Source organism: Trichomycterus rosablanca, chromosome 2, assembly GCF_030014385.1.
Source record: "Trichomycterus rosablanca isolate fTriRos1 chromosome 2, fTriRos1.hap1, whole genome shotgun sequence".
Lineage (NCBI taxonomy): Eukaryota > Metazoa > Chordata > Actinopteri > Siluriformes > Trichomycteridae > Trichomycterus > Trichomycterus rosablanca.
This window is the reverse complement of record NC_085989.1, coordinates 28,811,599-28,827,047: the sequence shown is the minus strand read 5'-3', so window position 1 is coordinate 28,827,047 and position 15,449 is coordinate 28,811,599. Positions and strand designations below refer to the sequence as shown.

Genomic DNA, 15,449 nt, shown 5'->3' with positions numbered 1-15,449 from the left:
TACAGAGTAAGTGTTTTGCACATCAAATATACACAACAGTGCTCCATACAATGACATTTTATCATCAAGTTGTGTAATTAGAGTTGCCTCACAGCAAGAAGATCCTGGGTTCGATCCCCAGGTGGGGCGGTCTGGGTCCTTTCTGTGTGGAGTTTACATGTTCTTCCCGTGTCTGCATCGGTTTCCTCCGGGAGCTCCGGTTTCCTCCCACAGTCCAAAGACATGCAAGTGAGGTGAATTGGAGTGTGTAAAACATGACGTTAAAATCCTAATAAATAAATAAATGTGTAATTAGAGTGAAAACAAAAGGGATTTTTCAAAGTCGATAATGTTAAGCTTAAATGAAACACATCTAGTTCTCTTGACTGACAAATGTCTATGCGCCTTATTGTTAAACCCCAGCCTCAAGGTACTAGGCAAAGTTAAGTGGAACATCACTTTGCATTGATAACCTCGAATAAGTGCTTTTGGTAAATACTAACAAGCTTCTGGAATTTTAACATATTCTTTTTGTGCAAAAGCTTCCAGCTCTTGCTGAGACTGAGAAGCCAACTCCAGGGTATTCCAGTAGTGTTTCTTTAACCAAGCTTTGATTGACTTGGTAATGTGCTTGGGATCACTCTCTTGCTGGGAAGTGTAATTATCACCAGGGTTCAAATTCACTACAGAAGGTTCAAATGCCAGTCACATGGTCAGGAATGCCAGTTCCTGTAGCAGAAAAAAACATTCCCACATCATCACTGATCCACCTTAATACTTGACATTGGCGTTTATCTGACAGCGAAGGCAAAATCAAGTCTGCGAATCAATTTTACTTTGTGGAATCGACTCTAAGTGAGAACTAACTTTATTCCCGCTACCTGGAATTGGAGAATCAATTCTTTTTGATGATCGACTCCCGGCTCCAGTAAACGACACAAACCTGTAGTTGTAAAGCTCGTGTGTGGCCGCTTGTCGTGTAGAACTACATTTCCCGTAATGTATTCCTCTCATATCCCTGTTGGGATTCTCTCTGGGGTTAATGTCCGTGTTGTGTAAGAAGTAGACAACTTTTTCTTTCTACAGAATAATAATGAATTTGACAGGAGCGGGCGGTGGAGCGGCAGGACGCGCACAATGGCCTGGTACACTGGCCAGTTCTTTCACTTGCAATCCACGCAAATTTAGCGAGAAAATCGCCCTGCACACGCAGCGACAAGCCGAGGATATCGCCGCCTTCCGAGAGGTAATGATGGACATCACTTCCACCAGGGTGAGTCCAGTTCAGGCCTGATCCTGCTTTTACACTCACATAACGGTTCTCTGCTATACACTCCTAACACTACTAACGGTTTACTGTTAGCGCCTTACTAATACACTAGTATATTATAACGGCTTAGTTACAGCTCAGCCACAGAAAATAAAACGCTGAACTAAGTAAACTATCCGTTTCTTTAATATGTAAAACCTGTTGATGTGGTTGATATTTATTGACGACACGATACAGAATATAATCACTCTTCTAGTGTAGACCTTAATGTTTTATAATGTTTTAAACTATATACAGGGTGCTGTGAAGAAGCATTTCCTTCCTTCTGAATTTCTATTTCTGCTCATTTGTCACATTTCAATGTTTCAGATCTTCCAGCCAATTTTAATCTAAGACAACATAAGTAAACACAAAATACACCATAGATTTTAGTTTAAAATAAATTTATTCTGAAAAGTAATAAACCTAATAACTGGTTGTGCCACGCTTGATAGTAACAGCTGCAATCCGACATTTACATAGCTTGTGATGAGTCGTTTACATCACTGTTAAAGGAAATTGTTTCAATTTGGCTACACTGAAGGGTTTTTGAGCATGAACTGCCCGTTTAAGATCCTGCCACAGCATCTCAAAAGTCGTGACTTTGACTTGGCCACTCCAAAACCTTACTTTTGCTTTTTGAACCTTTCAGAAGTGGACTTGTTTGTGTGCTTCAGATCATTGTCCTACTGCATAACCCAACTGTGTATGTGCTTTATGTCACAAACTGATGGGTGGACATTCTCCTTCAGGATTATAGGAGTGCAGAATTCATAGTTACATCAGTTTTGACAAGTCATCCAGACCACACACTACCACCATCATGTTTTATTGTGGTTTGCTGTGTTAGGTTTGTGCCAGATGTAACGGAACCCATGTCTTTAAAAAAGTTTTACCGCTGACACATTATTCATCAGAATATTATCACTAAAGTCTTATGGGTCATTTAGAATTTTTGGCAAATGTAAGACGAGTCTTTGTGTTCTTTTTGCTCAGCAGTGGTTTGCCCCTGTAACTTTGCCATTTCTTGTCTAGTGTCTTTCTTATTGTAGAATCTTGTACGTTGATCCTAACAGAGCCACATTGATCCTAACTGAGTTTTTTTGTGACATCTTGGATATGTTGTCGATGTGTTATTGGTGAAATGTTACAGTTACAGTTATTACAGTAATCTTATTGCAGTTATTTAGGTGATCAAGTTTATTTTGAGGTACAGGCGCCCAGGTGGCGCAGCGGGATATTCCGCTAGCATACCAACGCCGAGATTCTGAACTTGCTGGGCGCCATCTGGCGAGCACAATTGGCAGTGCCTGCAGCAGATACTAATTGGCCACCGTCTGCACCGACTATGTGTGGGGTGGGATCTTCATACGCTGTGTAAGGACCCTGATTGGCGGAAGAGACGTCTGTGCAGAATGCAGGGTGTGAAGAGGAGGACTGTGCACATGTCGGAAGAGACGTGTACAGCGACGTGCTCTACTCGGATGCAGTCGGGTATCCCTCAGCAGCAGAAGACAAATTGAGTGCGCTTAATTGGGAGGAAAATGGGGAGAAAATGCATTAAAAAAAAAGATTATTTTGAGCTGATAACAATTAAATCATAAATTGAAATTATCTTGTTGACAGATTGTCAGACAATAATTATTTTACCTTTATAATCATAACAGCCTAATTTTTAATTTGTATTTCGTAGTCGTAACAGGTTTAAAAAATATTGTTATTATTGTGTATTTGCACAACATGACACTTTCTGGTCTAATTACAAAAATCTTAATGTTAATTTATCATATTTGGAAATTTGTGAATAAAAGATCAATAAACTGAAAATAATAAATACAAAATACTATTAGTTTTAGTAACTGCAAATGGATGCTTTGAATTATCTGTCTGTTTAAGTGTAGACTTCATAAATACAGTGTATCACAAAAGTGAGTACACCCCTCACATTTCTGCAGATATTTAAGTATATCTTTTCATGGGACAACACTGACAAAATGACACTTTGACACAATGAAAAGTAGTCTGTGTGCAGCTTATATAACAGTGTAAATTTATTCTTCCCTCAAAATAACTCAATATACAGCCATTAATGTCTAAACCACCGGCAACAAAAGTGAGTACACCCCTAAGAGACTACACCCCTAAATGTCCAAATTGAGCACTGCTTGTCATTTTCCCTCCAAAATGTCATGTGATTTGTTAGTGTTACTAGGTCTCAGGTGTGCATAGGGAGCAGGTGTGTTCAATTTAGTAGTACAGCTCTCACACTCTCTCATACTGGTCACTGAAAGTTCCAACATGGCACCTCATGGCAAAGAACTTTCTGAGGATCTTAAAAGACGAATTGTTGCGCTACATGAAGATGGCCAAGGCTACAAGAAGATTGCCAACACCCTGAAACTGAGCTGCAGCACAGTGGCCAAGATCATCCAGCGTTTTTAAAGAGCAGGGTCCACTCAGAAAAGACCTCGCGTTGGTCGTCCAAAGAAGCTGAGTGCACGTGCTCAGCGTCACATCCAACTGCTGTCTTTGAAAGATAGGCGAAGGAGTGCTGTCAGCATTGCTGCAGAGATTGAAAAGGTGGGGGGTCAGCCTGTCAGTGCTCAGACCATACGCCGCACACTACATCAAATTGGTCTGCATGGCTGTCACCCCAGAAGAAAGCCTCTTCTGAAGTCTCTACACAAGAAAGCCCGCAAACAGTTTGCTGAAGACATGTCAACAAAGGACATGGATTACTGGAACCATGTTCTATGGTCTGATGAGACCAAGATTAATTTGTTTGGTTCAGATGGTCTCAAGCATGTGTGGCGGCAATCAGGTGAGGAGTACAAAGATAAGTGTGTCATGCCTACAGTCAAGCATGGTGGTGGGAATGCCATGGTCTGGGGCTGCATGAGTGCAGCAGGTGTTGGGGAGTTACATTTCATTGAGGGACACATGAACTCCAATATGTACTGTGAAATACTGAAGCAGAGCATGATCCCCTCCCTCCGGAAACTGGGTCGCAGGGCAGTGTTCCAGCATGATAATGACCCCAAACACACCTCTAAGACGACCACTGCTTTATTGAAGAGGCTGAGGGTAAAGGTGATGGACTGGCCAAGCATGTCTCCAGACCTAAACCCAATAGAACATCTTTGGGGCATCCTCAAGCGGAAGGTGGAGGAGCGCAAAGTCTCGAATATCCGCCAGCTCCGTGATGTCGTCATGGAAGAGTGGAAAAGCATTCCAGTGGCAACCTGTGAAGCTCTGGTAAACTCCATGCCCAGGAGAGTTAAGGCAGTTCTGGGAAATAATGGTGGCCACACAAAATATTGACACTTCAGGAACTTTCACTAAGGGGTGTACTCACTTTTGTTGCCGGTGGTTTAGACATTAATGGCTGTATATTGAGTTATTTTGAGGGAAGAATAAATTTACACTGTTATATAAGCTGCACACAGACTACTTTTCATTGTGTCAAAGTGTCATTTTGTCAGTGTTGTCCCATGAAAAGATATACTTAAATATCTGCAGAAATGTGAGGGGTGTACTCACTTTTGTGATACACTGTATACACTTTTTTGTCTAAAAGTTGAAATGGACATATAATATTTTAATGCATAAAAAACATTTTATGTGGCTAAATGTGAAACTTGAAAAATGAAAATGTGGTGTTAAGATATGTTATAGTAGCTACATAAAACACTGGTGTTAGTATTGTCAGGATATTTTCTATTGTCAGAAGTTTTCTATTGCAGATTCATGCTCAGAGAGTTCGACAAGTACGAAATCTGGCTTCATATTATGGAGGATCACTGCCAAATGTCAACCAGATATCAGCATGTTCAACAGAGACTCAGGTGAGTGCCTCACACTCTTTGTTTGAATTTTCTTAAAGGAAGATGAGTGACTGCTTACATTTATGGAAAGCCTTTGGACTTTAAATGTCAACAAATAAATTATACTTTACCATCTGTTACCATATTAAAGTATTATTGCTCACGCATGAACGAATTAAAACAACGTGATCATGTTTGTAGAGTTGCTAATGTTTTGCCTATACATAAATTAAAGTACATAAAGTACATAAAAAAAAAGAATACACAAAGTATATTGACAAAATCTTTATGTACATAAATTGTGTAGACTGTTCATTATCACCTTCATTGTGATATAAACTACCTGTGACATTAAAACCTTTTGTCCATTACACAGCAATTTACTAACTGATTTGTTTTAAATAATGTGTAGAGCCAGATTCTGTATCACCCAGACTATAGTTCCACCACACAGCAGCATGTAAAGACAGATCAAGGACAAAGAGATCACAGACCCAACAGTCATGGACGGCCAAACAGAAGACATGTATCCTTCTCTGTAAAACTGCTAGTGTGCATTTACAGCCCACTGTCTTACTCTGTTTACTACATAAAATAAGTCACATTTCACATTTAACAACCACAATATTTGAGAACCATTTATAACCTTAACTCTAGTCCACAGATTGACAGTGCCCCCTATCTATCATCTCACATGTCCCCACCCTCAGGGCCAGGCTGGCGGAGGTATTTGTTAACTTTGTGCTTATTGCATTAGCGTTAACAAAAAATTTCGCCTCTCCCAATATTAACAGCTTTATATTGAAATAGTTTTTGTTGCTTGTTAAAGGAACTGGTCTAGTAGATCTGTAAATGAAAAAAAGCAAATGGATCAGCTGCCAGTACCGACCCTGAGTAGGTAAGGACAAATCTGTGTGATGTATTCTTGCTTCTGTACTGCTGTATGCATTGTCTAATTACAAGAATCTTTATGCTCATCTGCAGATAAGCAAACTACTTTAGCTTTTATGTAGTTTTATTTCAACTAGATAGGAAGGCCAAGCTAAACTAAATAAAGAAGTTAAATTAAGATGGTTTCTGCTTGGCTAAAATAAAAACCTACATTTAGAATTTCTATTAGTGGATAAAATTGTAAATCCTTGTTTTATATCCTCATATATTTTCTAGGACTCATTCGGACTCTGCCCTCCACACCAGTGTGAGAATGACGTACATCGGAGACCCAAGTTCTGCCCATGTCCTAAATACCTGCTCGAGGAAAAGTGGTCAGTTGTCCACCCTTGTCTTATTAAATTGTTTTGTTATCTAAATATATGTTATCGGATTATGAATAATAATATAGTTAATGATAATCTAGGGCAGGTGGAATGCATATTTGTCATATAATATACACTGATCAGCCATAACATTAATACCATCTCCTTGTTTTTACACTCCCTGTCCATTTTATCAGCTCCCCTTACCATATAGAAGCACTTTGTAGTTCTACAATTACTGACTGTAGTCCATCTGTTTCTCTGCATGCTTTGTTAGTCTGCTTTCATACTGTTCTTCAATGGTCAGGACCCCCACAGGAGCACCACAGAGTAGGTATTATTTAGGTGGTGGGTCATTCTCAGCACTGCAGTGACACCGACATGTGCTGGTATGGGTTTTTGAACACCTCACTGTCAATGCTGGACTGAGAATAGTTCACCAACCAAAAATATCCAGCCAACAGCGCCCTGTGGGTAGCGTCCTGTGACCACTGATGAAGGTCTAGAAGATGACCAACTCAAATGGCAGCAAAAGATGATTTATTTAATGATGATAATTAGTATTGTTGATATTATCATTATTACTATAGTTAGGCATAATTAAAACCTTTAGCAAATGACTGTATAGGGTGCCATGAACAGAAAAATGATCGAACACAAAATCATTGCAAAAGCTATCTGTCTCTCTCAAAATCTATCTGTCTGTCTGTCTATAGGCTCCACATCATTTCCTTATCCCGTACCACTGATTGAAGAGAATGTCCTAGAGGAAGGGAGACCTTATAAATTACAGAAGGTGTGTTTATATAGAAAATTCTATAAAATAAGATTGTATAGCAATTAAATGACTAAATAAACAGCCATGTATCATTTCACAGACACCATCAATGTTATCTGAATGTGACACACCTGGAAATAAGTATTCTTTCTTTTTATCTTTAAAAATTACCTTACACTCAAGAATAGACCAAGTCGTTCTAAGCTAAGTCAATCTTTCCTTTATTTATTTTTTCCAGCATAAGTGGCTCCTTACCAGACCTCTCCAGCCTGTGTCTGCCCTCTACAGTGCCTGAGATTTTTAATTCTGAACCTCTGAGTCACAGCAGCTCACCTAGCAACTCCACCAGCATACAACAGAAATCAAACAATGTTACACTATCTGCAGCCATGGCTAAGAGTGGTTTTTCCCTGCCTGGTAAGACAATAAGTGCTTGTTCCTTGTACTTATTAACTCATATAACCTTAAGTGATTGTGTCTTTTAAATGGACGATTCCGTATAAAATTGCAGTCAGCCTGAAAAAGCTGTCTAAACTGATGTAGCCTTATACAAGCTACAGTTACAAGAGGAATGTCTGTAAACCCTTTGTAACTACAAATGTTCACAAATCAATTTCTCTTTTTAACATTATATGAGTTATAATAACTCATAATAGATGAACACATTCTACCCAAACTAGTAATATTAAACTACTGTTTATTGATTAATTGTATGAATAACCCTCTTATAAAAAGGCCACCTCATCTTGTAACACTAAAGCCCATAGCCTGCAGAAATTGTAAAGAACCCAAGTGCAAGATGATTAAATCAAGATAAAACAATACTTTGGCTAAAAGCCTCTAACTAAAAGGGGCAATCACAGATGAATAAGGTGGCCAAATATGGAAACAAAGTAACAAATGTAACAAATCTGCAGCTACAGGGAAATTGGATAGGACAAGGATAACGAAGAACTGATAACTGATCACGGTTTATCTTTTGTTTTGTTGCAACATCTAATTTATATTATCTTAAGGTTTCTTACTGTCTCAGTAAAAACTGTCTTCTAGTTTTAATTTCTTGATGTGGTTGGAATTCATTGTTTCCTCAATAAATACAAACCATAATGCTTTCACCACCATGCTTCACAGTCAGGACAAGGTTTTGATTTTGTTGTTTAGTGCCTGTTTTTTCCCAAACACAGAATTCTGTATTTTATGTTTCTGTCACCTAGTCACAGAAATTTTAAGTGTTTTTGTTAACCACAGCACAGTTAATGTGTGAACCATTTTTGTTAGTAGTTTCTTATAGGTCCTTTGGATTGCATTGCATTGCACGTTGTACTTTGTTGTGGTCTGTGCAGGATGAACAGTCTTAGGGACAGCTACAACAGTAATTTATTACCTTCATTTGTTGAACATTTGACTTTTTGTGAATTTATGGACAAATACATCCAAAAAAATGTACTTATTTTTATAACATGCTACATATTTCAAAGTATATTTCAAACTATTTGGGGCAAGCTCATCCCATTAATTTGAACACATGCCATGAGATTTTTAGATTTCTTTACTGAATTGTAAATAATTTTTTAACCTATGTGCTTACCAATTAGATAACAAGAAGAATAGTGTGTGTTATTAGTTTAGGAATAATGTGTTACTCTATTATGCCTTGGATAAAGATTAGGCCACTTTTATGTGTACTTAATGCAGACATCCAGGTTATTTAAAAGGATCAATTTACTGTAGATTCTGTGATTAGCACTAATTTGTGGGGGTCTTTGTTTTTGGATTGTTTCTTGTTTTCTTAGGTTTGTCAACTCCAACTCCCCAGGTGGTTACTGTAAATCCCTTGCTGCAGGCTTCTCTTAGCAATCCCAATCTCAAGACAACACACAGCAGGCACTCACTGTGCAATTCCCTTAGCTCCACATCCCTGTGCCCATCACTAAGCAGCTCGTCCCTGAAGTCCTCCCTTAGTAGCCAGTCCCTGCAGTCTTCGTACAGCAGCTCCTCTCTGGGTAACCAATCAGTACAATCCACAGCAAGCACCTGTAGCTACAGCAGTGGGATTGGTGGGTCTTGCTCTTGCTCCTCTTCCTCACTTTCCTGCTCACCACATGCATGTGGACAGGTTACAGTGCCACATAGTGCTTCATCACGGAGAAGAACCCCACTCAGTCCATTAATGATGCCCTGTGGGGAAGAATCTCTTTGGCAACTACCAAAGCAGTTCTCACCAACTGTGTCTTCTTCACTCTCACCTATTGCCCAGGTAAGATTTTAATATAGTGGAATATGGACTTCATTAATCACTCAATAATTATATGTGATTGAAAAAATGGATGGCAAAGTCACCTTGAACTTGAAGTTGCTAAACATTTACAAGCTCCAGTTCTGAAAAAAGTTGGGAGAATTTGTAAAATGCTATAAAAAGAAGAATCTGTGATTTGTTAATTCTCTTAAATTTTTAACTGACAAAAATAGAAAGAAGTGATTTTTCACTGATTTGTTTTACTGTATTTTGTACATATAAACACATTTGTAATGTACTCAAAAAAGTTAAAACAGAGGCAAAATAAGAGTGAGCAGTTATTATTATAACAGCTGAAGGAATCATGACTGGGTATAAAAGGAGGATCCAACACTTTTGTCACAGCCCTTCCTGCTGCGAGGCATATACATTTCAGAACATTTTTCATACATGGACTTTTCTATGCTATTGTATAATTTTATGCATTACTGTTTGCTTTTTGAGATTTGTAATTTCTGTGAAATATTTTAGTGCCTTCCTTTTGTGGTTTGATTATTTTTATAGGGGGTACCGCTCGACACCAGCAAAGTGCCACAAGAGGTAAAACCACTAATGTATCCATATAATCAGCTTCCTCTGACAGAGACTCAAATTGGAAATCATTTATCTCAATCCTGGCCACATGATCACTCTTTGGAATGGCATCAGTACAGTCAGGATACAAGACAACAAAGCCATCGGCAAGTCTTGAAGCAGCCAATGTCTCAGTCTAATTCACAACTATATTTTATGCAGCATCAACACCCTCACTGTAAAGCACAGTTGGTGAATCCACATCACTACGCAACTCAGCAACAGATGGGCCAACAAACACAAAACATGCGTTATCCTTACCAGCAGAGTCAGAGTAATCAACACCAACCGCTAATGTGCCCACCAAATCAATACCCACCACAGCACCACACACAGACAATGCAACAACAGCAACAATACCCACAAATTGACCGATGCTTGAATCCACAACTGCAGCTTTTAAGCAATAACCAGCATCAGCTGCAACACCAGTTAAACAATGACGATCTTCAACGACAGCAACCTCTTCATGAACCTAATGTTACAGCTGCACTGGATGAAGATATATCCTGGCAGAATCATTCACAAAACGTTATCAATATGGAGATGCTAAAACATTCTGGTACATGTATGAACACAAATGAACTGTCAAAACCACAGTCCAAAAAACCTGTCAGTGAAAGTGGAAGAGAGAGAACAGCACACTACTCTAAAGCAATACAGTCTCAGAAAGATCGTCGCCAGCTTACTCTAATGGCTTCTTTGAGTTCAGTGGATAATGGATCCGGACTTCTTAATGTAAGTGGTGTGTTTTCTTTCCTTTAGGTATTAGAAATAGCCTTATCTATTTTTAAATAATGTGCCAAATCAAATTATATAAATATGGTTGACCACTGGGGCTTGACATTTGCTAGCTCAGTACCTTAAGCACTGAGTCACCACTGCCCTAGTACTGGAAGTACAGTGTTATGAGTTTTAGTCGAATGCAGCATTAGACACTCTTGGATAGCCAGTTATCCAGCTAATTTTTAACCTTTTTCATTGATATTTACGCAGTCAAATGTCTAGTTCCAATATAGTTTAAAGTTAAAGCAAAGAACAAATAAACAGGTAAAAAAGCAAATAATGAAATTGTGTTTAGAAATAAGATTATGAAATAGGTTTAAGATCACAAATTTTAATATACATTTGTGACTCATCAAATAAGCTACCTTTTGAATATATAACAGCTAAGCATAGTGCTACAACAGAAAGCCTACCATCTTGTTAGTTTGGGGATATGTTTCTTGTCTTTGACTTGCTGTTTGATGAATTTCTGACCAACAAAATGCCGTGGTAGCCTTTTGGGTCAGAATTCCAGTTATTCTTTGCAAGTCACCAACCCTGGACTCAGCAAAAGAGCTCCAGATCATTGCGCTTTCTCCGCCATATTTAACAGCTGGAGTTGCACACTAAACCCTGTGTGATACACTAAAAATTTAATTTAATTAAGATTTAGATTCATCTGTACATAAGACCTGCTGCATGCCACATGCAAGACTCTTTTTCTTACAACCACTGAACCTGTCAAACAACCAGCTTAAAGTCACTGCAGCTAAAATTGAGACTTGCTTATGTGTAACTGTTAAACTGTGCTTGAAGTTGTTGTTTGGTGAGCTGCCTATCAGATACGCTATTGACTCTCAGAAATCGATGCTATCTGATGCAGCTTTCAAAGCTTAATTTACTTCTATTGCTTTATAAGATCTTAAAGTTGAAGCTTTAGCCTTTTTTGCTATAATTCTGAAATTGACATTAGTTTTTGGCAACCTTTACTTTTTTGTTACTCTAGGTAGTTTACTGCTTATGTTTTCAGGTTATTCACTTAACTTGAACTGCTTAAATATAAATAAAACTGGTAAAATGTGGGTGTAGGTGGTGTAGGTAAATGTACTGATTGGACTTTTGTTGACTTTAACAAGTTAAAATTCTGTGAACATTGCCAGCTACGGTATTTTCAGTTACAAATATTCTTCTGGTATTTAGGATTTAAACTGTAATGTGTATTGTCAGTAAACACTTACTTTAAGCTTCATTTTCTCAAGGAATCTTACAATGGCCTTGAACTGACACCCAGCCAGACAGAGGCTCTCTCACAAAAGGTACGCCTGTAACACTAATACATTTCTGTAGTAGTTCTTTTCTGTAGTCTAATTAATGCTGGCTGATTTTTAACCTAATTCTTGTTATCTGTTGCACAGCTTGGTCAACTCTATAAACTTACCACAATATCAAACTCCAAGTGTCAAGATATAGAGGAAAAAAATCTCAGGGACTTGCAAACCCACAGCAGTGAAGAGTTGTGTTTTCCCAGCACAAGCAGTACATGTAAGTGTCAATTTTATCATCTTTGCCATTCCAGTTATAATAACAGTTTTAAAACCCTTGCTACTCAGTTTCATTAATTGTATTTTTTGTTTCTACAGTGCCATCTACCTGCCTGGATGAAGAAATTTTAAATCTGCCATTCTCTGTCCCAGAAATTGACCTGGAGTCCTTCGCTCTGACAGAATAAAGCGTTTAAAAAAAATTAGTTATGCTAAAAAAAGAGCAAATGTTCATTGAACATAATCATGCACTGAAATGTATAATAGTGAAGAGTATCTATGTATATAATTTGAAATGGCCTTATGTATAGTATTAAACTATTAATAACCTATGTTGTAAAAAAAAAAAAGTATATAAATACTTTTGCGAGGTCAGACGCTGATGTTGGACGAGAGGGCCTGGCTTGCAATCTTTGTTATAGCGTACTCCAAAGATGTTGGGGTTGAGATCAGGGGTTGAGCTATATGCATGGTTGAGCTCTACGTGGGCCAGTCAGGATCTTACAGACTAAATTTACCTTTTTTTGCACTGGGGCACAGTCATGCTGGAATGGAAAGTGACCTTCCACAATCTTACAGTTGTTCAAAAATATAGTATGCTAAGCGTTAAGATTTCCCTTCACTGGAACTAAGGGGCCTAGGCCAACCCCTGAAAAACAACCACAAAGCAATATCCCTCATTCACCAAATCAAGCAGGCAGGTAGCATTCTCCTGATATTCATCAAATCCAAACTCGTTTATCACACTGCCAGCTAAAGAAGTGTGATTCGTTATTCCACACAACATGTTTCTACTGATCCAGAGTTTTTTACTTTTTCTGACTTTTGCCATTGTGCTTGGTGATGTAAGGCTTGCATGCAGCTGCTTGGCCATGGAAACCCATGCAATGAAGCTCCTGACTCACAGTTTTTGTGCTGATGTTAATGCCAGAGCAGGTTTGGAACCCTGCAGTTATTTAGTCAGCAGAGTGACTGACTCATTCTTTCTCAGATGTTTGTAAAGGCAGATTGCATGGCTAGGATCTTGATTTAATACACCTGTTGCAATGCAACTTAATAAAACTAACTATCTGTCTGTCTGTCTGTCCGACCGTCCGTCTGTCCATCCATCTATCTTTTTACACACACACACACACACACATATATAATTTTAAAAAGATTATTTGAAATAATTTGAAATGTAGTTCTCTTGACTATTACTAAATTAAGCTGGGATTTAAATCTGGAGATCGAAAAGGACAGGACTGATTTCTTAACCAAGCTGTGTTTAACTTGGAAGTGAGCTTGGGATCATTGTCTTGCTGGAAAGTACACTTATCACACTTATACAAATTTACCACCGAACACATAACATTACTCCTCAAAAGGCCTTGGTATTTCTGTGAATCCATAATGGCAGTCGCATGGTCAATATTGCCACGAGTTTTGGGCTTTCTTCAATGCCCAGGCAGGTTTGGTGCTGCGCCATAAGTTTGGAACCTCCAGACAACACTCCCACTGGTGTCTCTAGGAATGTTCAAGGTCTTTGAAATCTTAATTGAGAGAGGAGACAATTCCTTAGTTTTCACCATGGTGCAACACACCTTGAATACATCTCAAATAATTTTGACATTGCAGTATTAACAAAATATCCTGCTACTCTATGTTATAAAATCATTAACTTAGGAATTGAATATTTCTATACACACATATACACACATACATGCCGGTTTAACACCACATTCTTGACAGAAATGCTACAAGATGACATAGATGCATTGTTTTTATTTTAAGATTTATGAAGTAATATATGAGTGTGCCTAGTGTTTTAAGTGTTTTAATTTCTTTATAATTATTTGAGCTGTGGAATGTTTGACAGTATGTTACTTGTTTGCACTATGATGAATGCATTAATGCAAAAATGTTTGTATTAGAAACTATAAAGTAAAACTACATTTCAGATTTATTGAAGTTATTATTTTGTGATCAAGTTCAGAATTTATGGTGTTATTTAAATCTAAGTTTCATTAATACTTTAAATAATACATTATCACTTGGTTCATCACTTTGTTCCAAATTATATGAGAGAATTGGCAGTCAGTTCAAACACAGTGTTTCTCAGTGCAGAATTGCAAAGAATGTAGGTAGGTCTTTCACCATTTACAGTTTATAATATTAAAAGTTTCTGGGGAAGTCTGTGTGTAAAGGCCAATTGCATAAACCCCTGCTGAATGTTCATGAACATCAGGCCCTTTGTTTGAGAAACCTTCACGCTACTGTGATGGACATAACCACAGGTGTGCTGGTGTTTTATGTAGAGCAAAGAGTATACAAAGAGTAAACAGTAGCTGGAAATATTACATCCACCATAGAAAAGGATTTATAACTTCTTTATAAGGGTTCATAAACTTTTTCTGCCTGTCTTTAGTTCTTTGCTTATTAGGATTGTTAACATAATCTTTTACACTTTGGTTACATTAATGACAAAACTGGTAGTTACAGGTTGCACATAATTCATCAGTTCAAGTTCAGTGTCAAACAACATCATGGCCAATTTGGTATCTTCAGTTCACCCAACTGATTTTGACTGACATGACTTTGGACTGTGGGAGGAAACCGGAGCATTGGAGGAGAACATGCAAACTCCACACAGAGAGGACCTGGATCGCTCCACCTAGAAACTAAACCCAGGACCTTCTTGTGATTGAGCCAAAATTTAGTCCAGAGTCCCCAGCAATGTCATTAAGACAACAAAGAAGATATTACAGGATGGGTTGTGCCTCAGTACTGAAGTGTGAAGTAAAGCCTCGCACCTGCAAGAACTAAAAAATGAACCCAAGTGCAGGACGCTCAAACATGGTAGGATAATACTGTGGCTAATCAGCTATAATCAAAAATGGTAAGCACAAATAAAAGCAATATATCACAAGAGAGATAAAGCAAAATAACTAAAACAAAGTAACAAATGACCTAAAAAGTAAAAATTATTTAGTTTTTATTAGGATGTTAACGTCATGTTTTACACACTTTGGTAACATTCATTACTCATTACACAAGATTCATCAGTTTACAAGTTTAATGTCAAACTCAGTAATTGACAATTTTGTATCTCCAGTTCACCTCACTTGCATGTCTTTGGACTGTGGGAG

The 15,449-nt window shown here is 38.0% G+C and overlaps 1 protein-coding gene across 1 annotated transcript; it reads left to right on the top strand.

Annotated features, from left to right (window-relative positions):
• Nucleotides 1–1,011: 1,011 nt before the first annotated feature.
• On the top strand, nt 1,012–13,396 carry crtc2 (CREB regulated transcription coactivator 2). The gene is made up of 14 exons (XM_063013975.1): nt 1,012–1,252; nt 5,032–5,133; nt 5,525–5,638; nt 5,777–5,838; nt 5,942–6,010; nt 6,280–6,377; nt 7,085–7,164; nt 7,247–7,287; nt 7,385–7,563; nt 8,940–9,403; nt 9,947–10,753; nt 12,040–12,096; nt 12,196–12,322; nt 12,421–13,396. The coding sequence occupies exons 1-14, from the start codon at nt 1,073–1,075 to the stop codon at nt 12,507–12,509; spliced, it is 2,469 nt and encodes an 822-aa protein (XP_062870045.1). The 5' UTR covers nt 1,012–1,072; the 3' UTR covers nt 12,510–13,396.
• The last annotated feature ends 2,053 nt before the right edge of the window (nt 13,397–15,449 follow it).